The following is a 26290-nucleotide window of genomic DNA, read 5'->3' on the forward strand; positions in this document are numbered from 1 at the left end:
TGGATAACTGTAGCTCAAGCAGTAGAGTATGGTGCTAACAAACAAACAACAATGTTATTAGTTTGATTCCCAGGTGAATGCATAAACTGATTAAATGTATACCTTGTTAATGTCTTCAGAAGTCCAGCTAATGACCCAGCAGAATCTCGACAGGAAGTGACGTCACTGTAACAACACACATTGAGACTTAAGCTTCATTGTTAGATATTGAAATGATCATTTGAAATGATAGTTAGTTGTATTACCCTCTGACGTGAGACACAAAGGGTTGATGGTGAAGCTTAAAGGTATTGCATTGTTTAACTTTATTTAAGAACTCAGTGATGAACCGTAATTCATTTCATTCATTCATAACCAAACTCAGTCTCTTCAGAAAATCAATGCAGAAGAAATAAGTAGAGAGTTTCTATGTTAGCACATTGCAGAGCAGAACATCCAGGTGAAAAGAAATAAACATCTAAATCACACTCGAAGTCAGGGAGCGATATTTCTGAAAAGAGACAAATGTGTATAGTTCACATCAACAAAACAGTGTCTCCAGTTTGGTGTGGCAATCACACACAGAACTCAAAATATTATATTATACGTTAATCTAATCAGCAAAACAACAAGGACATTTAAATATCTGAGTACTCTGCAAGTACATGAATCTTTTATTTTTAAAATTGACTGCCAATCTGTAATCATGTACAGTACAGAAAAATAGCACTTGCCTGCTTCCAACTAAAACTAAAATCTCATGCTCCACAAGGGGGCGATGTTCATTAGTGAATTACACGATGGCCATGGAGAAACTGTAACTGTATATTGCTCCACCAACTATAAATTATTGATAGGGTGGGAATACTATTGCAACTAATCATAAATTGTCCTACATTTCCATTTCTAAATACTAATTAGTCATTTAGCTAACACTTTTACCAATTATTAATTATTTCAGAGACAGTCCCCCAAGAGCAATCTGAGATAATGTGCTTTTCAACAACGGTGAAGGTCTGTTCTAGGGTTCAAACTTATATATATATATATGAATTTAGACAGGCCAACATATTTATCCTTCTCCACTGATATGAAACCTGATAAGGATTTGACCCAGAAACCATCCTATATATGCCACATTCTGACATGTATTTGTTTTCACTACAGGTCAGACCAGTTCTCAATCTGAGCGAGAGACAGATAGAAGGAAAGAAATGAAATTTCCCTGACAGTGGGAAAATACCAGAATTTGAACCTCTACATGAAACTGAAACAATCTGAGTCTTGTCCCACACCAAAGAACAAATATAGTTGATTTTGATGAGGCAAATGGACCACATTTTCTGAACATCTCCCATTCCTCTGATACCGGAGCAACAGTTTCACAGCAATATCACTCGCGCTCTCTGTGAACTGTTATAGTACAGATATAACTGCTGAACCAGCACCAGTGTAATCCCACTTGAATCTAGAGTCTGAAAACACACAGACCATCACTGTAAAACAAACAGCAGCAGTTCATTATACCTTCAACTGTTTTATTTATGCATATAGGTGAATGTCATAAAAACATGTTCAGGTCACATTTTACCCTGAAACTAAAGAGAGAAAAATAAAAATATGTAAAAATAAGAAAAGAAAAAAAGTTAGGATCATTAGGTTTAATGCATGGCAACATAATTTTCATGATAATTAAGCAGGTTCGCAAGAAAATAATGGATCTGTTTTTGTTTTTTTTAAATAATATAATTACCACAATAATTAGCTGTAATTACTCTCAGTGATAATTCTCATTAGATTCACATTACCATATAGCAAGCTTCAGTAAAAAAAATACATCTACATTAGCCTAAATTAAGGCAGTACAACAATGATCTAAACTTAAATATTTATCTGTTACGTACTGGACTAAGGCCCTGTCCACACGGACACGGGTATTTTTATAACCGTGACTTTTTTTACGCGGTTCGGCCATTCGTCCACACGAAAACGCACTGAAACCGAACATTTTTGAAAACCCCTGCCAGGGTGAGGATTTTCAGAAACGCCGGTTACAGTGTTGTCGTGTAGACAGTGAAACCGGGGTTTTTGCCTTGTGACGTCAGAGTGTGCGCCGTTATCAGCTGTGTTTGACATCAGATTTGCGCTTCTGATTGGCCAACGTGGCTTTAGGGTTAAGGTTTATATTGCCGCCTGCTGGCGTGGCATGCTCTTGACCGCGCTTGATTGTGTGTTTTTACGTTTTCATGTAGACGGAGACCGAGCATGTGTGGACGGGATTTTTTTTTAAAACGCTGTAGGAAAAACTCCGGTTATAAAAATACCCGTGTCCGTGTGGACATGGCCTGAGACAAGATCCACAAAACCAGGCTTATGGGCGGAGCTAAACAAGATAATGAGACGCAGGTGAATGTGATAATGGATGAAGTGAGTTGTAGTCTGATGTGGAGTGCCCTCTGGTGGCTCTCAAGGCAGTCCAGCTGGTGACCATTACAGAAAGTCTCAGGAGTGGTCTTTTATCTTGCTGTAAACGGATGAGTTGAACTGCTGGATCAACGGTGGGTCTGTGTCTTACTCGGCTGCTGGATCTGTGCATGGCGAAGTTTTCTGTTACGTACTGCTCTGAGACAAGAAGGTTGAGATCCAGATAGAACTTTTAATAATGGGTTAATCCAGACACGTAATCCAATGTACAGGCAACAGGTCAAAACACAGGTAGGCAGTCCAAACAAACAAACAGGGGTCAGAGGCAAAAATCCAAGAGACAATGAAACCAGGGAGAATGCTCAGAAATGCAGCGCAAAAACATACAAAACTTCGCAGTGAATGAATGAGAAAACCAGGCGTATATGGGGTGAGCGAAACAAGATAATGAGACACAGGTGAATGTGATAATGGATGAAGTGAGTTGTGGGAGATGTAGTTTGTGAGGGAATGACATTAGTCTAATGTGGAGTGCCCTCTGGTGGCTCTCAAGGCACTCCAGCTGGTGACGTTACATTATCATTATTTAGCCTTGATTTTTTTTTAATTATATTTAGAGGAAAAATATGCTTAATTGTAATAAAAATGATCAATTCTTACTATTAATATTATTAAATTCTTTATATTTTGGGGTCAAATATGACCTTGACAGGTTTTGAGTTTTTGAGTTTCAGGGCCACTATTTGCCCAAAAGTGAAATTTACATTTATGAAAATACACAAGCAAGATGCTGACAGCGAAATTTTCACATGAAGACTACTGTGTTCAAATAACTAATAAAGATAGGATTTCATTCATCTGTGAATTTAAACAAAGATGTATTGGAAATGTTTTGTGCAGCCACGCACAAAAAAAACTTTTTTTTTAAAGCCGATCATAAACAGCTCAAAACTCCAGGAGCTCCAGATCCAATCTCTTGTGTTCAAACATTCCCATTCTGAGGGATTGCTTTGAAAGTCAAATATGTTGTGTGTGTGGGTGTTTGTTTATTTACATATACGATGTGAACCCTAACCCACACTGTGCTCCATTGTTGTGTATGCATACTCACATGGAGCCATGCAGTGAAGTCCATTTCAAAAAGAGTGACAAAAGTCACATGACCACAGCACATGAGTCAGGGAAGAGTAAACGGGTCAGTACACATAACCAGACACACACTTCCTGTTTTTCAGCATGCATTGCACACACCCCATGATTCATGACTCAAGACATTTCAAAGGAAATTTTCTGGGAAATTTATAAAGCATGCTTGTAGGAAAACAAACATCATGTGACTTCTATTTTAATGTGTAGATCTCCTTAAAAATGATTTTCGAAAAAAGAAAAAAAAAAAGTCCTGAAAAAATGATTCATGTTGAGGTGGGATAAGTCACTCGAAAATTAAAGGTCTGTTGTCATTTACTCACTGTTTCAAAAGAAAATTATTTTGAAAAAAGATGAGAACCAAACAACTATGGTCCCCTTTGGTTTCATTTGTGATAAAAATAAATAAATAAAAAACCTCAACAAAACACAGACACATTTCTCAAAGTATTGAATGGCAGAGGAAAGGAAGTCATACAGGTTTGGAACATGACCGGTAAGTCAATTTCAATCTTGGGTGAATTATCCCTTTACCAGTTCATAGCTCCCTTCATTGTGGGTGTGTAACATGTTTAACTCATGACTGTTAAAGAACAAAAGTCAGAGACGGGCCTTTTAAATTTAATCTGAGGCTTGCTGAAAAAAAAAAAGATTCATTTCCTTGTTGACTTAGCCTTGACCTGCGAGGCATGATGGGAAATCACCTGTGCCTAAACTTGTCATGATCTCTGTTTGCACTAGAGGTCAAGGAATTAAATGTAGAATCTTTCAATGTTTCAATATATCCATCCACATTATCCATAGTGAAGATCCTGCAATAAATGAATAGCCTTTAATACACATCTTTATCCCTCTGTTCTGCCCAACACTCCCTCACAGCTCAACCCCCGTCACTTTCAAAGCTCTTCAGTCACAGCACTATAGAGATACTAGCTAGTCATTAGGCTTTATGATGTGTGAACCTCATTGTTCTCTGACTCATTTATTGCATCTCTATTGTCTTTGGCACAGAATACACCATGATACATTTCACACAGGAAAAACCTGTATACCTTTTCCTTATATTTAAAAACCCTAAAAATGTCTAGTGTAACCATTAGGGGGAAATGCTAAAATACTTTCACTTAATCATTATTTTGATAAAAACAATTCAATGATTCTTTTAAAACATATTTTAATTTTTAAAAAATTATTTCCAAATATAACATACTTTTGAATCATTAATATATATATTTTTTTAGTTGGAAGAAAACCCCTGCTGGAAAGATGAATCACAATGAAAATCACTGTAATATATCAATCATTAAATAGAGAGTGTAGTAATCTAAAATAAGATAAGATCTCAACAGTGTCTCACCACACCGCTCACTAGAATCAGTGTTCAGAAGACACTCGGCTTCAATTCAACTACTGAAATGCGTCACGGGGGGAAAAAAAGTTTTTGCGTCAAACTGTCAAAATATAGCTAATTGGGGACTAGTTAACGTCACACACACGATAGCATGTGGAATTAGTAACAAACACAGGAACCTTCTGTCAGAGTGACACAAAAGCATATTTGACTGTTCTGTAAATACTCATTTACGTCTGCTGACGCCCACAAAATGACAGAGATTTATAAAAAAAAAAAGTTTACAAACACAAATATATTAAACATATGGCCAACTTCAGATCAAAATGAGTCATGAATAGCAAGACTTTTTTTTATTTGACCGTGAACAAATGTGCCTATTCATAAAAATACCAAAATATGTAATATGATTTAAACAGATTCACGTTTTTTTTGTAAATATTGTATTTTTAAATTATTAATAGTATTATAAATATATTTAATATATGAATAATATATTTAAACTAAATTGATTAAGTGCTTATTTTTAGTAAATGTCTAATTTCTCAGTCATGTTTGTCTTTAAGTCCCAACCCCCCGCAAAATTACTAGACATTAAAAACATGTTAGAAAATTATTCTAGTAAATTTTGTATGACTTGTATTTTAATGGACTGTACCATAAACGTATTAGATCTAGATCTTTGGTAAATTCACACCAAGGTTTCATATGTTAACATTAGTTAATGCTTTAGCAAACATAAAATAACAGTGAACAATACTTTTACAGCACTTATTATTCTTGATTATTACTATTCCACAAATACTACATTGTTAATATTTCAAGTTGTATAAATTAACATTAAATAAAAAAAATAAGTAATATGAACAAATCTGAATTAAACACGAACATATGTATATATTTATAAATTAACATTAAAGATTGTTTTTCGTAGTTCATGATACGTAATGCAATGGTTAACCAACTAAAACTATCCACTGTAAATTGTTATCAACATCAGTCTAACCTGGTGATTTGGCAATTCAAATGTAGCTGTTTTTGTTATGCGAATGAAGCACATTGAAACAGATAGAGAGGGAGGAGACAAGGAAGGAGAGCTGGAGTGAGGAAGTCTGAGAGAGGGAGGGAGAAAGAATGCTATGATGTCACACGAGTGCACTCAAATACAAAAGCAGGCGAGAGAAAGAAACACACTCTCACACGCACACACACACACACACACACACACACACATGCTGCTGCTGCCTGTTTCACTCACACAACTCCACTGCACACTCCTCCAGCTCAGAATGTGAGTACTAGTTCACTTTTCTCTCTTTCTCAGCAGACTTCATCAGCACTCAGCTGTCTCTTTGTCCTCATCTTTACAGCTTTTTCATTCTCTCTTTCTCTCGATCTCTCTCTTTCTCGTGTGCTGAGGAACAGATCAGATTGTTTTGGCAGAGTTACAAAGCTCCTGATCTGTCTAACGGCTGCTTTCTCTCTTGCTTTGTTTCTTCTAGTTGCTCTTTTTCCAACATCTAGATTCTGTTGTGTCGTGAGTCTTTGTGTAAACGTCTCAGTCTCTGGCTGTGTCTATTGTCTATCCTTAACTACCAAAATTCAAAGTCTTCTCTGATGCATCATCATCACAGTTTTAACATGTTATTTCAGCTGCAATCTAACCTTTCATGCTCAGATTGTTGGTTTTGCTTGAGTAAACTCAAAGTTGCTGTGCTTGCTCCATATCACTGTAATTAAAAAGCACAGACGTTTATTAATTTATTGCTTCTTTGTTTGTTTTGAATGGCTTTGTTAGTTGTTTGGTGTGGAAACATGTCTGACCTGGTGCATGATTGGTTTTGAATACAGAGAGGCTCTTTGTTTGAGAAATGTAGAGAAGTAGGATTAATTTCTGGCAGAGAGAGAGAGAGAGAGAGAGAGAGAGAGAGAGAAAGGAGAGAGAGAGAGAGAGAGAGTTTTAAGGACTGAAATGCTGTATAATCTGTGTAAACAGCAACAGAGATGGAGCCACTGAATGAGGAACAACTAAATAAATTGAATGATGGAGGGAATTATAGATGTTCATTTAGCTAAAGTCAACAGAGAGAGGGAAAAACACACAGAGATCTGGCATAAAACAGACTTCTATTCAACAGCAGTCTGGATCACAAACCCCAAAACATCAAAACTTACAGCTGCTCAGAGGAACATTTGGCCAAACAAACTCCTTTAACCCCCACAGGGAAGGAAATCACAATGAGAATCACTGTAATGAGAATCACTGTAATGTGAATCACGTCTCATAGACAGAAGTGAGATTAATAGAGTGTAGTAATCTCAAGTATGACCACTAGATCTTCGGATAGATCTCAAAAGTGTCTCAAACTTCACCGCTCACTAATCAGTGTTCAGAAGACTCTCCATAGGATTCAATTCAACTACTGAAAAATGGGTTCACAATTAAATTATGATGTCACAAACAGATCAGTCACTGACTTCTGCTTGTTTTACAAAATGACAAACATGTCAAAATGACTCAGTCAAACGTTTTTTTCACACATAAATATGATGAACTTTAAATTAATTTTTAAACCATCAATACCAATAATTTTTCTCAGGGTTACTTCATTTGATCTTCAAAAAAAAAGTAAAAATATGTGATTTATTTTATTGGGGTTTACTTTGTTTAATAATTTTCCTGTCATATGACAAAACTTGGATGTTGGTCTTTCCACACACACTGACATTGATTTGGTGTATAAATGCTTTGGTGTATAAATTCAGGAATTAAAAACTTAAAAACATATTCATCATTGCAGAGGCATATTCAAGTCATTTTGTATGAATTCAGGTTTAAAAGATACTGCTAGGACAAAACGAGAATAGATACACTCAAACAATTAATTGATTACCTTTACTTAAATTAATTGAAGAAAGTTTTTACAGACAATTTAATTTAGTTTAGTTGGGTCAACACAATTTAGTTGGTTTACGTTGGTTGGTTTAATTTAGGCTACTCTAGCATGTTTAACTTAACTAAAGCTTTTTTATGTTGGTTCAACTTAATTTGTATATTAATTTACTGAGACTTAATTTTCTTATGTTCAAACAATCAGTTTCATCATTATTATACACAATAATGAACAAATAAAAAAGAGTAGTGTCAATGTTGACATAAGCATAGATGACTGAGCACAGGTGCCACTCGTCTGCATAATGTAACCACAAAATTCACAAACATTACAGAAACTCCACTAAACATCCAACATAACTGAACATTAAACACTAACATAACAAAATCTTTCCCTTAACTGAAAATTACATAAAATAACACATAATAATAATCACTATATTTACTCTCCTAAATCAGTCCCTTGCAAAGCATGCTGGGAACTACAGATCTACTGCTAGTTAGTTCGGTTGTTAACAAAAATGATTCATCTAGTTTTAACCCACAAATTAATTACATAAACTTCAGTTTTAAATATTTTAGGTTGATTTAACAATGAAATTAAGTTGTGACAAAATGTAAAAAAAAACCTCATTTTAATTAAACTGAGCAAGCGGTAAAACATATTTTTTGAGTGTAGAAGATTCAAGAAAATCCACATTGCTGCTTAATAACTGAGGTATTTAGAGATCTCACTTGGTATTTTTCTTTCCTGTGGATCAATATGAATTTATTATCATATTCTTCCAATAAAAACACTCCTCTCAAAACAAAACAGCAACATCTGAGAGCTTCATTAAGCCTGACTAAAGAGAAATAAAACTGCTCTCTGCTCGCTTCAGAAAAGGAAATTAAAGTGGGAAGCTTGATTGTTTCACTAATGAAATCAGGATGAACTAATGCAGAGATATAAAGAGTCGCCCTTAAAGGGGGGGCTGAACAAAAATGGCAACAGATGCTGTAATGGATCTTTCTTTCTTTACCTCCTCCCATTTCTCTCCCTTTCTTTCAGACTGGAATCACATGGCCAGAGTCTGGTACAAGAACGAACTCGGCAGCAGGATCTAAAATGCCAATCTCTGAAAGATAGAGGGAGCTTTTGTTTGAGGAAAGGGCGATAAGAATTCCCCAAAAGAAGCTGGACTCTTCAGGGAGCGATTTTGTATACCAGCACACTTAATCAAAACCTACAACACACATACAGAACCAACATGCTGCAGCAAATCCTAGCTGACATGTACATAGACCCTGATGTACTAGAGGCCCTGAATGATGAACAGAAGAAGATCTTGTTCTTCAAAATGAGAGAGGAACAAGTCAGGCGCTGGAAGGAGCGGGAAGAGAAGGATGGCAAGGAGGGGATGAAAAAAGAAAAGCTCCGGCAAAAGAAAGGTATGAACTTACACCCTTTCTAAAAATACTGCCACATCTGTCATTCTGTGAGGAGACAAAAACTATTTACAGAAAAGCTAAATATGCTTTTGTGTGTCTCTGACAGTGTTTGTTGTTAATAACACATTCTTTTGTGTGTGGCAACATAATTGGACCTCACAGGCCCAGATGGATATATATTGGGCGTATGAGGCGATAATCTTTCTTTTGTTCCGATGACGTGTTTTGTTTTGGCCTAACTCCAAGTTCTTGGTTAGCTTCTTATTTGTTAAATCCAGGAAGTTGGTTGATGAAACATTGATTGAAATTTATCTAAAATGTACACAAAACGTACTTCACTTTAAAAAACAAAAAAGGCTTTCTACACAACAACTTAATGAAGTGGTCAACAATCACATCCGACCCACTCGATGTCTCCCAACATATTGCCGTTCAATACCTTCACTTTCATATTCAACATAGATTAAATTAAATCAAAGTCATAATATCAAAACATAAATATTAAACTAACAGTTGAAACAGTAGAGCATTGGCGCTTGCAACGCCAAGGTCATGGGTTCGATTCCCAGAGAAAGCAAGAACTGATTAGCATGTAAATGTGTACCTTGAAAATTGAAATGCAATGTAAGTCGCTTTGGATAAAAGTGTCTGCCAAATGTATAAGTGTAAATTGAACCCTTTAGGGATGAGTGTTTCTAGTGAATACAGCTACATTCACACAGCAGTTCAGTTCTGTTAGTGTTCACACTCAATTCAGGCATTAAACATGTCTGACGCATGATTGGTTTTAAATACAGAGAGGCTCTTTGTTTGAGAAATGGTAGAGATTAATTTCTCGCAGAGAGAAATAAAGAAAAGAGAGAGTCTTAAGGACTGAAATGCTGTAGCAACAGAGATGGAGCTATTAAATGAGAAACAACTAAATAATGTATATGATGGAGAGAAATATAGATGTGCATTTAGCTAAGATCTGGCATAAACAGCAGTCTAGATCACAAACCCTAAAAAAAACATTAAAACTTACAGCTGCTCAAAGGAACATTTTAACCAAAATATCTTCTTTAACCACCACAAGGAAGAAAATCACAATGAGAATGGCTGTAATATAAGAATAGTTTCTCCAAGACAGCAGTGAGATTACTAGCGAGTGTTATAATCTCAAGTGTGACTCCTCTAGAGCTTCAGATCTCAGGGTCTCAAACTGCTCAAAACTGAAATGCTTCATTGGGACAAAAAGAAAAATGTCCGCATCAAATGCTCAATATATATCTGAACGGATTCAGAGTTCAACATGTCATTCAAAAACATGTCAAAATGACTCAGTCAAACGTGGTTTCACACATATAAAAGTGATGAATTTTAAATAAATTTTTAAATCATCAATTGTCAATACCATACATTTTTCTCAGGATTACCTAATTTGACCTTCAAAAAAAAGAAGAAAAAAAGACAGGTGACAGGTCAGAGTGTTTGTTATTAATTACGCATTATTTTGTGTATGACATCATAATTTGACCTTACAGACCCAGTCGGGTATATATTGAGTGTATGAGGCAACAATATCTCTTTTTGGTCCAATGATGCATTTCAATAGTTGAACTGAACCCTATGGAGAAGCTTTTGAAGAGTGATTCTAGTTAATACGGCTACATTCACACAGCAGTTCAGTTCTACACTGTTCACACACAGCTCAGGTATTAAAGAGACTATCACCTTACAGAACCAAAATTTTTGAAAGCAATTTAATTTAAATATTTTTTATTATATTGTTTTTTTATAATAATGAATAACTAACAATAATAATAACTAATATTAATCATTAATAATTAATCTTCCTCCTCCAATTATATCTTCATTTGATTTTCCCATTTTATTACTCATAACAGCTGGTACATCTAAGGTTTCTAGAATAGTCCACATACAGTTATTACTTTTATATTTTTTAGGTTAGAATATATATCTATTAAAGGACGCATGTCTCCAATTGTCTTACCCTGTCAAAAAGCTCAAACAAAGCGAACACTTTTAAAATGTTATATTCTGTAGATTATATCATTTATAGATATGATATATTTTGAGAGTGAAATTCAGTTAATGTGCTGCATTGACAGAGCCATAGACACCTAAATTGTTTATTTACAATGCAAAAAACTCCTTAAAATGCATGAAAATTTACGTAAAGATGTCTTTAAAAAAAACAGAATTAGCACAAAGTTAAAAAACACAGTTTGGTGAAATAGCCACATATTAAAGAGCTTAATTTACTGAAAACAAATTACAATGATTTACACTACCCTAGATATTTTTAAAGAAGTCTCAAGAATTAATGTTGAAAACAATTGTGCTGCTTAATATTTTTGTGGAAACCATGATAGATTTTTTCAGGATTCTTTGATGAATAGAAAGCTCAAAAGAACAGCATTTATTTGAAATATAAATCTTTTGTAACATTATAAATGTCTTTACTGTCATTAAATGTGAATAAACATACCCACACAAATACACTGAATAAAAGTATTCATTTCTTTCAAAAACAAAATGGTGTACAGACAGTGCATTTCAACACAATTAGAGCCTGATTTAATGAGATCACCCCTTGCTGTGTGACCCTAGCCAATCAGAATCACTTTTATGAAATCTCGACCTACCCTTTTACGCAAGTACAGCAAACACGCCCTCAATGACTTAACAGGAAAATCAACACCTATGCAAAATGATGTAAAAGTAATTTCGAGGTGATATCACATTTTTAAGGCCAAAGGAAATGAAGTGACCTAAAAGAGTCACATAACATGAGCGCAGAGACATCCTACAGCTGCAGGGGCGAAACCGGAGACAAATTCCCGCTTTTCAACACTGGCCTTGCACCTCAACACAACAGTAACTCACCGTTTATCTCCCACAGCATCAGCATTCAGCCTTTTTGGGATCTAATGCCTTAGGGGACCAGTCAACGTAAATTCCTCTAAACATTTGAGGGCTTTCTAATGCTTTAAAGTCTAAGGATGTGTTCTACAAGAAATTTGGAAATGGCATGTTTTTGGGAAACAGAAGACATGCAAAAACAGAGAAGAGAGAAAAAATAGAGGCCAATAATATTTGCAAATGACAGTATATGAGGAAAAACTCTCGACAACTAATATTTGCGTAACTCTGCATAAATATACATGGAATTTCAAAGCATCAGATGCTTGTAACATCTGTGAGAACTTGAAAGCAAGTTCTTAAGCTGGGAAAAAACATCCACGCTCATGTGTTGAGGACGATGGAATCCAACCCAACAGGAATTGACAATTAAAAAAACATTTGCTTGGGGACGTTAATGTCCTGGTAAGCGTTCCTATCAATAGCTTGGTTTTCTCCTCCGGCTTCAGATTCTCATCTCGTCACGTCACATGGGCTACATGTGACACAGGGCCTTTGTGATGCGTGTTAAGCCTCTGCACTTTTGTGCGAGCTGCACACTCATTAATTTACTCCAGTGTGACATGAACACAGTCAAATCTCTTTCTGTGCTCTTTAGATTCTCTCTCCGCGGACGCACATGGCAGGGTTCACAGTTCATGTCAATGGCAGCATTGTGAAACGCAGCTGTGTCTCTCTTTCCCTCGCTCAACCCTTTGTGGCTGGTTTCAGTCGTCTCAGCTGATACTGTGTGTCAGCTTTGCGTCAGGGGTAGTCAAGATAAATAATGTTGTTGAAGTTTCCGTTGGCAGTTCTTTCTGTACACAAACACACAAAACTATGAGCTATTGCTGGAACTTTATACCTGAGACTCTTTCGCTGCCCACTGACAAATCACCAATGACACTTATTTAATACGATAAGTGTTTCTCTTAGACAGCGCTGAGATGAATTGGAGAGCAAATGGAGATTTAGAGGTGTGGTCTAGACTTAAGTATATGGGATTACTTCAAACATCTAATACATGTCAATGAATATTAGCAACAGGATGTGATGTCACACTCCAGGACATACACAATCTACTATAGAGACACTTTAAACTCTTAAAAACCATTTCCTCCCTGTCTGATTTTCATCAATGAAGTCAATCTGTGAAATGTAGATCATCGATTGGTTGGATGTCTTTCTGCAGTGCAAGTTCAGAGTTAGTTAAGCCTGAACTTTTGTTTGAGCGTATGCTTGCATTTACGATCTCGCATACACATGTATTATTGGAAGTGAAAGGAACATAAAATCTAATGTAACAGTCCCTTTAGTCTAATTTTCTTTCAATATTCTCACATTTTTTTCAGAAATGATCTCAACAACATCTCAAACTGTGCTCTCATTTGACAAGTCACATTGCACAGTATGCAGTCAAAGTCAAAATAGAAGCTGTTATGCACATTTTCATTGCTTCTCTTCTTTTTGTCTCTCTGTCCACACAACACTGGAAGACCTATAACCTATCAGTTAGTGATTTACTATAAGGATTTAAAAATAGATTTTTTTACATACAAAATATCTACCTGATAAAATATTTTAGAGCTTGGCATAAATAAAGAAATAAATGTATGTTTATAAAATTTATAAAAATGACCAAGGAGTTGTTAGAGGATCTCATTATTTATATAACTTTTCCCGATCTTGAAATCACACTTTTATAATTAGGCTACCTTATATGTAGGTTGTTCAAAACCCTGGAGATCTTCTTCAAAGAGGATTTAAATTAAAAATATCTTAATTTTTTTTGTTTGTAGTTTAAGTTAACTTAATGCTTGTTTTGTCTTATTTTAAATGATTTCAAACCATCTTGAGGCGCCTTTAGGACTTTGCTGAGGCTCCCTGTCAACAAGAATCTGTGCCTATTTTAAGCAGTTTAAATGGACAATTTACACAAAAATATAAATCTATTATTTCATCATTTACTCACCGTCAAGTCGTTCCAGACCCGTATGATTTTCTTTCTTCTGTGGAACACAAAAGAAGATTGCATGTAAAACACTGATACATTTGACATACAGGTTTGGAACTGCTTGAGGGTAAAATATGACATTTTTATTTATTTTTGTACAAGAAACAAGAGCCAAAGAAAAGAAAGAGATCAGAAAGAGTAACTTCTCAGCTATAAACATCTCTTCTCCTCAAATGTTGGAGGGCGTATTGTCTTTTATTTATAAGTTTTATTAGTCAAGCCAAGTCACCTTCATTTATAAAGCACTTTTAACAGTATGGATTGTTTCAAATCAGCTTTACAGTGATAATAGAAATTACCGTAACAGATTGTTTAGGCTTTACCACAGCTCTAGGATAACGTTATTGTCCAGCTAAAGATATTACATAACTACTGATGGGTTATGTTCCTTTACTAGGTCTAGCTCCAATCTCTCTGGCCGCATTAAGCCCTGGCCAAAAGTGAAGAAACACTCCTCAGGAAAACATATTTATCATCATCCTGTTACATCACACAGCTAGGCAACAAGCAACACAAACACACAAATAAACACACAGACAGATCTAACCATTGGCGTGCAAAAACACCTCCTAAAGATGTGTGCCAGTTTTAATATTATCTATCTTGCACAGTTTCACCTGCACATACTGAACATTTCTGAGATTTCTAACAGAAACCTTCTCTAAATTCATCCTTGTTTGGATGTGAAGCCATCTGATCTGCCTCGTCTTTAGACTGCCAACCTGGAGAACTGGTTCTTTACGTAACCCTTTCTGAAGAAGCTGAAGGGTGTTAGGTTTTCTCTTACGTGCATGCAAAATAAAGGAAAAAGAAAAACAGGTCGTCCGCTACTGGAACAAACTGGTCACGCTTGGAAATTCTTGACATTTTTCTCTCTAATTCCCACAGCGATATCTGTGGTATTACAATGTACTTTTAGATTATGTAGTTAGTTGAACTACGGCCCCATATGATCCGCACAAGGATCCCTTTTGTGTGCCTGCAGCATTACGTAAGCACCACATTTCAGTTGATCACACTTCATTTCATGCCTTCAAACATTTCGTGCAATCTGAGAAGGTTAAATCACACTGAAATAATCATGAGGGTGACTGGGAAAGAGTCACAGCCTTTGTGGGTTGGTGCAAGTGTCTGTAAGGTGATAATACAATCCTGACGAACACTGGCATCGGCATCTACACACTGAATGACATTAACACACATCTAAACCGGAGTGGATGACCTACAGTATACAGGATCAATTTCACTCAATGTCACAGCGCCCTCTGTCTGTGAAAAGGACACACTACAGACTGTAATCATGGAAGTCAAGGGATCAGGGTTTGACTGGTTAACATCAATGCCTGTAGAAAGCCATCTGTTAGTGTTCCCCTGAAAAAATATTGTGGCAAAATACGATTGTCAAATGGAGAAATATGCTTTACGCTGGTCATTCCAAACCTTGGTCCTTTGGGTTGAGAAAAGAAGATCTAATTAACATAAAATTACAAACTATTAAACCTCAAAAATACCCATATGTGTATTCAAAAAGCAATATAGGGACTAAATGTGAACTGTTGTTTCTGTCGTGCATCTTTTAGTCTTTGTAGCTTAATTGTTTCTGTGTTGCTCATTTATTTATTGCTTCTCAGATATTGATTTTCTTGACATGTATATCATTTTGTCCTCAGGCCCTTGTAAAAGTGTGAGCTGGCGGCTGGGCAGTGACGGCGACGTCCATGTGTGTATTATCGGAGAATCGGATGAGCTCAAATCTTCAAAACTCATCCTGTCTGAGCTGAGGAACAAGACAGCAGCCAACCCTAACAATATCAACAGGTACAACGGCCTCTACCGCAATAACATCAGCAGCCAGAAATGAAGTGATTATGAATATTCAAGTATTCGAGAGACAAGTATTTCAAAGAGCTATAAACACACTAACTAACAAACGGCAGGTAAAAATATAGTCTACAAAAAATTATAATATCACGTCAGAACAAAATATATAGACCCATCGGGTTCTTGACAACATTTTTAAGGATCCTAAAAAAGGTTCTATATGGAGAGATGTCTTCAATACTTTCTCATGTTCATCAAGTTATTTTCGAGCTGCTTGTTTAATTAAAATAAAATTGGATTAAAACAAACCTAATTAATAAAAACTAAATCCGAAGCAATGATCCCATCATGACAACCATGAGACAGAGAAGTAAATGTGTTATTTTCTTTGTTCACAGAGCAAAAGCAGAATCTGTGAACAGCAGCTTGACCAAAGCCAGCAGAGCACAACAAATCAGCACAGAACCAGGGATCCAGCTACTGCTCAAGGTGTGTGTGTGTGTGTGTGTGCTAAATAATGTATTTATAAAAATTTTAAAAAGTTGGGTTACGACAGTGCTTCTCAACTGAATAAAAAAACATGTAAAAAGGTTATTGCGAATTTTTATCCCACAATTTTGATTTTTTTTTTTTATACCTCGCAATTCTGACTTTTTTCTCAAAATTGTGGGATATGGGCCTAAACTTGCAATTTCAAGTTATTAAGTCCAATTCTGAGAAAAAAAGAGTCTGTGTTTATATCTCACAATTCTGACTTAATAACTGACTAAAAAATAACGATTTATATTATGCAATTCTGAGAAAATAAGTCGCAATTAACTTTTGTATTATTAATTCTGTGGCAGAAACAAGCTTCCATACTGAATAGTAAAACTGACCATTAAAAAAAAATCAGATTTATTGTATTTATTAATGAGTCGTATTTTCTTTTACTCTGTGTATTTTTGAGATTTTTGAGGATCATGTCAAAACCTGTCCATGTTGGCATCTTATAAATTGGCATGACCGCATGACCTGTAACGTCCATTACACACTTCTAAGGGCCCTCCAAAAATCTGGTTTCACAATTTTTGGGTCACAAAGCACCAGATGAGAAGCACAGGTTTAGAATAGAGGATATGAATATCATTAGCTCGAAACAATAGACATCAGTGGAAAGTCTCCAGCTACGATAGAACACGTGTTGGATGTGAGTGTGCATGATCGCTATGTGTTCGACTGAGTGAGCACTAATGTGATTTGACATATGAATGTGCATTTATGTGAGAAGATGCACATATACGTGTGTGTGTGTGATATTAATAATAAGAGCAGCAATAATAATAAGAGGCTGGGTGTGTGTAGTTGGACTGGCCAAGCTCCCCTGAGCAGATGGTTTAGAGCCTGGGCAGAGAATTAAACGGTATCAGATGGCATTAGTGCCACAGTGCCAGAGGGAATACACACACACACACACAAACACACCAACACCCCTTCTTCTCTGTTTGTGTCTCTGAATTTGTCAACTCCGATTTTGTAAGTGTTTACAAATGAGTTTCATTCAATCTGCCCCAGAAAGCAGAGGAGCTCAGCGATTCTCCAACAGTCTCGGATGAGTCCAAGCAGGACAGCGGTTCTGATCAGTCAGCTGACGACAGCAGGGGCCCAACAGACGACTCGGACTCCGGCAGTGCGGAGGAGGACACGGGCCTTTACAGGTCACACATGAGCAACAGCGAGACAACAGTAGCAGACAAACTGAGAGAGATTCAACTGCACAGAGCAATGAAAGAGCAGCTGTCAATCAGCAACCAGACACGCCCACTGGACACACCCACACCAGACAAAGGTAAACAATCAACCACAAAAACACCGTAGAACAAGCCAAACTGAAAGCACAGCACACCATTATTAACATTTATCTGCATCTAATATAATAACAATCGCAATGGATGGATAGATAGGTTAGGATATTGGTTTTTCGATTCCCAGGAGGTCAAACTAAACTTATTTTCTATAAAGATTGTAATTGTTTGTTGTTTAATTCATTTTCTGAGGTTTGTGACCAATGTCTAAATACATTTTGAAACCCTAATTTGTGTAATTTTTCAACTTTCTATGAACATTGAATAAACACCAATTATAAAATGTAAACTAATATACAATATTTTAAATTAATAAGAGACACACAAACACACACACACACATATACACACACACACACAAACACAAACACACACACACACTATGGGTTTTCTTTCTTTCTTTTTTTTGAAAGAAATGAATACTTTTATTTTCCAAGGATGTGTTAAATTGATATGGGCCTAATAAATAAATGCTGTTCTTTTTAACTTTTTAAATGAATCCTGAAAAAAAGTATCACAGCCAGGTTCCAAAAAAATATTAAGCAAGCAGCTGTTTCCAACATTGATAATAACTGAGCATCAAATTCGCACATTAGAATGCTTTTTTAGGATCATGCCAAGAAGACTGAAGTAATGATGCTGAAAATTCAGATTTACATCACAGAAATAAATTATATTTTAAATTAAATAGAAAACCATTATTTTATATTGTAATAATATTTCAAAATATTACTATTTTTTCTGTATTTTAATTAAATAAATGCAGCCTTAATGAGCAGAAGAGACTTCTTACAAAAACATTAAAAAAGTTTCTAAAATTAAACCTATAAACAGTATACACGTTTTTAAATACTTCAGAAAATGAACAGATAACCTGGGAATTAACGATCAACATTTATATGGTTTATGGCCATTTTACATTTAAAAGGGGATTTTCATGTTGTTGTCAAAATAAACGAACAGCAAGCGCCATCTAGTGGACTTCTAGTATCATTAGCACAAGCAACAGGGAGCCTGTAAGCCTGCGTGCGCCACCTGCAGGACACATCAGTCACTGCAACACTTTCCTTTGTTTACCAGCTGCGGCTAATATTCAAAAGCAGGCAACTTTGCGCTGGTGTTTGCGTACTAAAATGCTGCTTTGTTTACAGCCAAACTCAAAAACTACACCCAACCTTCTTTAGAAACAGAAAACAAACACGAGTTTACAGGATTCCAACATATTAACGTACCTGTAAACTGTTACCTGACTTTCAGCTTGGGAGGTCAGATGTTGCCGGACAGGCGTTGTTTGTGTCGTCACCTTAAACAATATTGCGCTTACATAGTGAATTTTTTTAATTTGTTTTTTGTTAAAGTGGATACATGATGCATCGAGTGTGGGGTTGTGGGCCTGTGACTCAGTCTGTGCGTGTGCGCTGGAGCGGGAATTTGCGCTTATCCAACGTTTCCATGGCGACAGCAAACGCAGTCAGGGGGTCACGGCTGCAGGGAACGGCTAGAGAAACAGCAACAGGAACCACGGCTCAACTCATGAGAGGGAAAGAGAGAGACGTGACAAAACTAGACGGCTCCCATTATAATCCGCACAGCTGTCTAGTTAGAACCAGAGCCCTTGGTAAGAACGATCGAGTGTTTGCACGTAGTACCGCTTGCGTCACGATCTCGACGTCATATATTTTTCCAAGTGCCCGAAAGTCATTAATTTAAAGGCATAGCTCACCCAAAAATGAAAATTCAGTAATTACTTACCCTCAAGTCGACCCAAAGATGAATTTGTGAATCTTCGAAACAAAAAGTGAAGATCTTTTTTTGATGAAATCAGATATTTCTGTCCCTCCATTGACAGCTATACGCAACTACCACTTTGAGCTTCAAAAAGTTAATAGATTGTAAAACTAATCCACATTAAGCGCTTTAGTCCAAACTTTCTGAGTAGACTCGAACGCGTTATATGATGAAAATATTTAATTTAAATCTTTTATTTCCATTTTATTTCTATCCCTTTGAGATTTAGGTTTACAGCAACCATTTACAGCATTGTTTATTAACAAACCCTATGACACCTTTTGCCAATGTGGTGTGAAACGTGAAAATGCAGCTTGAAGCGATTAAATAAAAGTATCAAATACCAGAACATATTCAAATATGCATATTAAATTAAAAGACAAATTACGTTTTTATTCAAACTTTTAAAGTGCATAAACGTGAGTGTCATTGTCTCTAAAATGTCTCAGATTGGAATAGGTTATTTGGATTTATTTGAGATGATGTGGAAGTGAAGTGTATTTTTTGCTGATGATGACTTTGCCACATTGCATCTGGTTAGATGTTTTCAGTCATTATGGGAACGGGTCTTGTGTTGCCGCCTCATTGGTTGCAACTTAGAAATAAAGGTTGCGTCACTTGAATACAAGGAAAAACTGCATGTAGAGGGCATTGTAAAGACCCCCATGTCAGTGCAGAAGAAGAAAAAAAGTTCTGGGAGAGAGTTGGTCTCACAGGAAAAGCGTGAAGGGGGTGGAACTCCAGGCTTAGACCCCTCAGGGAAAGTCTAAAAATACAGCTCTCCCCTGGCCTCTCCTCTGAGTCTCGCTCTCCACAGCATCTGTCTCTGAAGTCAACCATGGTCCCCACGAGCGTCCTCCTCCATCTCTCTGTCTCTTCCTCCCTCCTACCTCAATCACCCCTTCACCTATTCCCTGACCACCTGTCTCACCCCGTTTAACACATTCAAATTGACTCATCACTCCCGTAGCCTTTACCCTCTTCCTCACGCTCATGTTATTTGTACTCTCTACGTCCTTTACTTTCTTCCTCTCACTTTTTTCTCTTTGCGTGCTGTCGCTCTCCTTGCTTCTCCCTCTTGTGACCTCTAGACCTGCCTTGAGTGGGTGGAAAGGAGGATCGAGAGAGAGACAGCTGTGGATGTATTATAATCCCCGGCGGGCTTGTGTCAGGGGTCTTACAGCTTTTTAAAGTCAGAAGTGATTTACAGACAGTCAAAGTCTCGTAATTATGAATTTCTGCTTGATTATTTCCTTAGTCTTGACCTCTCGCGAGGTCCTCGTGGCTCTGAACCAGATCATAGCTGCGCTCCTGCACAGAGTGATTAATCACATCTAACATAAAAGTTTTTTTTATATAATATGTGTGTGTGTGTGTGTGTGTGTGTGTGTGTGTGTGTGTGTGTGTGTGTGTGTGTGTGTGTGTGTGTGTGTGTGTGTGTGTGTGTGTGTGTGTGTGTACTGTATATATACACACACATACATCATTTACAAAAATAAAAAAGTTATCTTTAGCAATCTGTAGGTCACACTTTAGTTTAGGGTCCAACTCTCAATATTAACTACGATTTTTGCCTCAGTAAACTCCTAATTACTGCTTATTAATAGTTAGGTAGGTAGTTGTTAATTTAGGTATTGGTAGGATTAGAGATGTAGATTATGGTCATACAGAATAAGGTTTTAATATGTGCTTTACAAGTACTAATAAACAACAAATATCCTAGTAATATGCATGCTATTTAGCAGCTAGTTAACAGTGAGAATTGGACTCTAAGCTGACATGTATATTATTCATAAAAAATAAAGTTGAATATAACTATATACATATGTGTGTGTTAATAAAATAACAGCTCAATAGAAGCAATTTAATTCTACCCATATTAAATCTAACCTGCTGTGTATTTATTCACACTTAGTAATGTATCATGTCGTTGTTAGCTTAGCAACATGCTAACATTGTGCATGATGCCCATGTAAACAACAAGGCAGCTCACTAGGTTTTTCAACAGAGTAAGTTTTGTTTCCATGTCTAATGATACAATCTTTCTTCTCTTTCTGTCTCTGTAAAGGAGTGGTGAAAGAAAAGGATAGCAGCCTGACGTATGGCAGTCGTGTGGCTCAGCTCAGGAAGAACTTCAACACCACAAGTGCCCCATGTGTCAAACCACCGATCCCATGCAAGCCAGCTCACCTACTGACCTCCCCCTCTGTCAGATAAACACAACACTGCCACTCTGCACACCTGAAAAACACTGTTGTGTATTTTAAAACCTGCAAAATGGACTAAAAAACTAGAAGAACTTGCACATACCTGCGCGTATGAGCAGATCCAGGTGTGGATGCAGCTGGAGACAGACGCTGTACAGAAATCAAACGCTCTTTATGACCCAGCTCGCACCCCTACTCTTCAGTTCCCACATTGTTTACAGGGGAACATTTGTTCTACTGCCTTTATGTGATATTGTTTATTTTATGTATTTTTATATAAACTTTGTTTCCTTAAGTGAAGAAAGACCAAAGTTCATGTTTTTATAGATAATCTTTTTTTTCTGTCTGTAAATAACGGTGTTATAGCCTATTGTATAATAAAAAAAGGTTTTAACTGGTTTTGAGAACTGAATGCTCATCTAAACAGGAATGCTGTTCCAGGCCCTCTAATGTCCTCCGCAGATAGATAGATAGATAGATAGATAGATAGATAGATAGATAGATAGATAGATAGATAGATAGATAGATAGATAGATAGATAGATATCCAAAATGAAATTTTGGAGTTTACTTTAATCATAATTTTATATTAAACACATGTTATAGGCTACAACACCAGTTTAAAACAACAAACTGACAATCGACAGTCAATCAACCTTCAAAATGTACTTCCATATTATCGCCACATGTTTGGTGCGGCATCTGGTTCATGACGGAGCCAGTCAATCATTCCAGACTGTGAAACAGCAGCTGGGATAGTTCGAGCGGTCGAGGCAGACGGCCGTCATGCTGACCCTCGTCTCAAATGAGCTCATGGAGCAGAGTTACTGACCTCTCCCTTATCTCCTCCCATTCCTCGCTTCCTCGGAAGGATCAGGGCTGGAAAAAGAGAGACGTGGAGGGAGGGAGATGGAGGGAAAGTTAAGATGATGTAGAGAAGATGGGTCAAGCAAATCTCATAATTTAACTGGTTTACAGGTGATTTTCCTTCAGGATGACTTTAAAGGAACATCAGTACTGTGAATCCTTCTGTTGGAGCTGTAGCCTCCTGATTTAACAGTGTTTCACAGGCAATGTGAGTTTGAGTCTGGCTCACATCAAATAAAAATGGGGATTTTTTTTTAAATTTAATATATTATATATATATATATATATTTAATTTTATTAAAAAATTATTCTTTCTCATCTTTCAATTGAACACAATTATCATTACATATAGCATATATAAAACTACAATTTATATACAATAAAGACTAAATCAGTAAAATCATATGTATAACCATACACATAAATTCTCAGCACAACACAATTTTCATTAAATTCTGTTCACATAGGCCAAAAAATAAACAATAAAAATATGAAACATAAAGACTAAATCGCTTTAAAATGCATGTCTACAATGCATAATCATATTATGTTATAGTTATAGTTATGAGGGGAGAACAGTTCAGTAAGATTCATTTTCAAAGAAATAAAAATAATTAGGCCTATATTAAGCAATGAGGCAGTAACTTGATCAAAAGTTACAGTAAAGATAATAAACGTCTTAGCTTTTTGTTTGACGTCACCATTTGACTGAGGGAGTTTAGTCATCATACACACATCGACTGCAAACACGCATTCAGGTCTGAAACACCCACTTTTCATGATTCAATCAATTTCTAATGGAAAAAATAACTTTTGATTTGAATATTCTGATTAAAGTAAACGTGTAGTGAATGTTATTGTGTGGGTTGCGTGAGTAATTTAGCCTGAACAAACATCACACAAAAAAATGGACAGGTAGGCTAAAAGGCCTATCAAATTATATTAAATTTAGTGCTGATGCAATAATGATAAACCATCAGATTCCCGTCCGAGTTGAATGTGTGTTTTCAAAACTCAACTAATGATGGCTACCTACCGTAGAAATACCTCTGATGTGCGAATGGCGAGAGAACAGATGAATATTTCATAAACAGTATCACTGCTGTACGTGCACGGAGCTGCAGAGTTTTGGGAAGCTGCTCTGTAACTCCATAAAGTCGATACTTTATGTCTGTCGTCTCTGTAGTGACCAAACCGGTCTAGAATTTTTTACATGAGAGGAGAATTCATATTCCCCTCTCTCTCTCTCTCTCTCTCTCTCTCTCTCTCTCTCTCTCTCTCTGCTTCCCTCTATCTCTCTCTCTCTCTCTCTTCTGCTTCTACAAAGACCACGACTGTTTTGCCGTTACACTCAGATGCTCTGAAGAAGCTTCCTGGAGGAAGAGGAAGGTGGGGGGTTTCTCTGAGCGCGAGGAGGACAGGGGTACTCAGGCATCGTAAACCTTTTAAACACACATGCGAGCGCACACACACACACACGCGCGCACACACAATTCCCTGCTGCAGTGGGATTCTCTGAAGGGAGATAAAAAAAGACTGTTGTGCGCGGAAAGAGAGAGAAGCCCATCACCACCTCCACCACTGTCACCCAGGGAGAAAAAAGCGAGTGAGAGAGAGAGAGAGAGAGAGAGAGAGAGAGAGAGAGAGAGAGAGAGAGAGAGAGAGAGAGAGAGAGAGAGAGAGAAGTGTTGTGGCGGTCTAGCGGTGTAGGCTGAACCTCGGCTCCAGTGACCCCTGGCGAGAGAGAGAGCGCTGTGTGTGTGTGTGTGTGTGTGTGTGTTTATCGCTGCAACATGTGACAGGGCTACACACACACACACAGGCTCAGCCCCTCAGGCAAGAGCGAAACGGTCTGCAGCGAAAGCGCCAGTGTGTGTGTGTGTGTGTGTGTGTGTGTGTGTGTGTGTGTGTGTGTGTGTGTGTGACCGAATCCGTTTGGCGAAAACAATCCCTTCTGTGTGTGCGCGCGTCTCTATACGTGGAGCTGCGTGTGCGTGTCCGTGCGTGCGTGTCTTGCAGTGAACGGTCTACTGCGTTTTTCCCTCCATGATTAATCAGAGCGAGGGCAGGAGGCCGAGGGCCGAAGGGACTGCGACAGCTCCAACGCTCTTAACCCTTTACTGCCCACGCACACATACTGGAGATGCACACATACTGGAGATACACACTGAAAACACAACCTGTAATATCACCAACACCGAAACCATTGCAAACTAATTAGCTGGGACTGGTTATAGCACAAACACCATTAGAGAGTAGACTAATAGTGAGCAACAGATATTTTAACAATTATTTAATAATTCACCAGCTAGGGAACATTCTCAGAACTTTAGCTAACGTTCTGGCAAGATTTTATTTTATGAGCCAAAGTTTGTCCAGTAACATTAATAGAATGTTCGTTCAAAGTTATCTGGTCTTATTGGTCTTTAAACGTTAGCACTTTTTTTAGGCCATAGGGTACATCAATCATGGAACTTTTTTTAACGGATTAGTTGGACGTTTTTCTAACATTATATAAATGTTACTTTTTTAGAATGTTCAGATAACATTCAAAAGTAACGTTCTCATAATGTCTGCAGAGTGATAACATGAAATATTTTCTTAACTTTCGCATAACTAAGAACGTTTTTAAACATTTAAAATGTTTAAAAAAACTTTTTCATAACTTAATGGGAATGTTATAGTTAAAACGTTCTTAGAACATATTTTGTTCTAAACCAATTTAGCTTTAAGTTGAATCAAAACAGTACAAACTTTGATTTAAAGCAAACTAAATGTAATATAAAAACAGCTTTTCATACTGTAATATATACACTCAAAGAAACTAAATTATATAGGCCTATTAAAGGGATAGTTCACCCAAAAATTTAAATTCTGTCATCATTTACTCATTCCAAACCTGTATGAATTTATTTCTTCTGCTGAACACAAAAGAAGATTTTTGGAAGAATACGCGTAACCAAACATTTGATCAACCCGACTGACTTCCATAGTTTTTTTTTATGTCAATGGGGTCCAACTTTTTGGTTTCCCATATTTTTCAAAATATCTTCTTTTGTGTGGAAACCTTTTGTAAAATTATAGATATATTTGCTGAATAGAAGTGTTAATTTATATATAAAAAAAAAAAAAACCTTTGACCCTAAACATTTGAACGCATCTGGTCTTGAGTCTCTGGTGAGTGAAAAACTGCACCTGACAACACCATCAGCATAGCACAAACCCAGAAATCCCCTGCAGACATGTTTAAAGACTATTTCAAACACATACATCACATGTCTGGCATGTTGAAAACCAATCACAAGACCACAAAGGCATGTGATGAAATTTACACGGCTGTCAATCAGACATAATCCCGCCCCTTTGATTTGACTACATACAAAACATTTGTTTTACGAGTTTTGTCTACAGAGCTTTTCATGTCATATTCTAATTTACTTAACATAAATTTGCTTTAGCAGATATACAAAACCATTGTAAAGATTTGATTTAGAATTCAAAAGATTTGAGTCAGTAAGAGTTTTTAGGAGTAGGTTTATTAATACTTTTACAATTCTGTCACTTCGGTTATATAAAGCGATTGTCACTCTTTTACTGTCACTGTCTACACACCAGTGTATTT

At 36.7% G+C, this 26290-nt stretch overlaps 2 protein-coding genes across 2 annotated transcripts in view; one reads left to right on the forward strand and one right to left on the reverse strand.

Annotated features, from left to right (window-relative positions):
• psd2 (pleckstrin and Sec7 domain containing 2) overlaps positions 1 to 19457 on the reverse strand; it is a 78534-nt gene extending 59077 nt beyond the window's left edge. The window contains exons 1-2 of the mRNA XM_077247425.1: positions 19040 to 19457; positions 103 to 165 (exon numbers count right to left, since the gene is read on the reverse strand). The gene's annotated coding sequence lies outside the window, so the exon portion shown is untranslated. The remainder of the gene's footprint in view (positions 1 to 102; positions 166 to 19039) is intronic.
• Positions 6001 to 22201, forward strand: LOC143756756 (uncharacterized). The gene is made up of 6 exons (XM_077247436.1): positions 6001 to 6191; positions 8845 to 9224; positions 15813 to 15960; positions 16362 to 16452; positions 17518 to 17791; positions 21664 to 22201. Exons 2-6 carry the CDS (start codon positions 9044 to 9046, stop codon positions 21810 to 21812), a joined length of 843 nt encoding a protein of 280 aa, XP_077103551.1. The 5' UTR covers positions 6001 to 6191; positions 8845 to 9043; the 3' UTR covers positions 21813 to 22201.
• The last annotated feature ends 4089 nt before the right edge of the window (positions 22202 to 26290 follow it).

This window comes from Siphateles boraxobius, unplaced genomic scaffold, assembly GCF_051911475.1.
Source record: "Siphateles boraxobius isolate OS27281-9 unplaced genomic scaffold, OSU_SipBor_1 3, whole genome shotgun sequence".
NCBI lineage: Eukaryota > Metazoa > Chordata > Actinopteri > Cypriniformes > Leuciscidae > Siphateles > Siphateles boraxobius.

Bases quoted from the DNA above. Each gene is read 5' to 3' on its own strand.
- LOC143756756 (XM_077247436.1), top strand. From the start codon at position 9,044: ATGCTGCAGCAAATCCTAGCTGACATGTACATAGACCCTGATGTACTA. The intron at 9,225-15,812 runs GTATGAACTTAC...TTTTGTCCTCAG, and splicing joins AAAGCTCCGGCAAAAGAAAG to GCCCTTGTAAAAGTGTGAGC. The intron at 17,792-21,663 runs GTAAACAATCAA...GTCTCTGTAAAG, and splicing joins CACACCCACACCAGACAAAG to GAGTGGTGAAAGAAAAGGAT.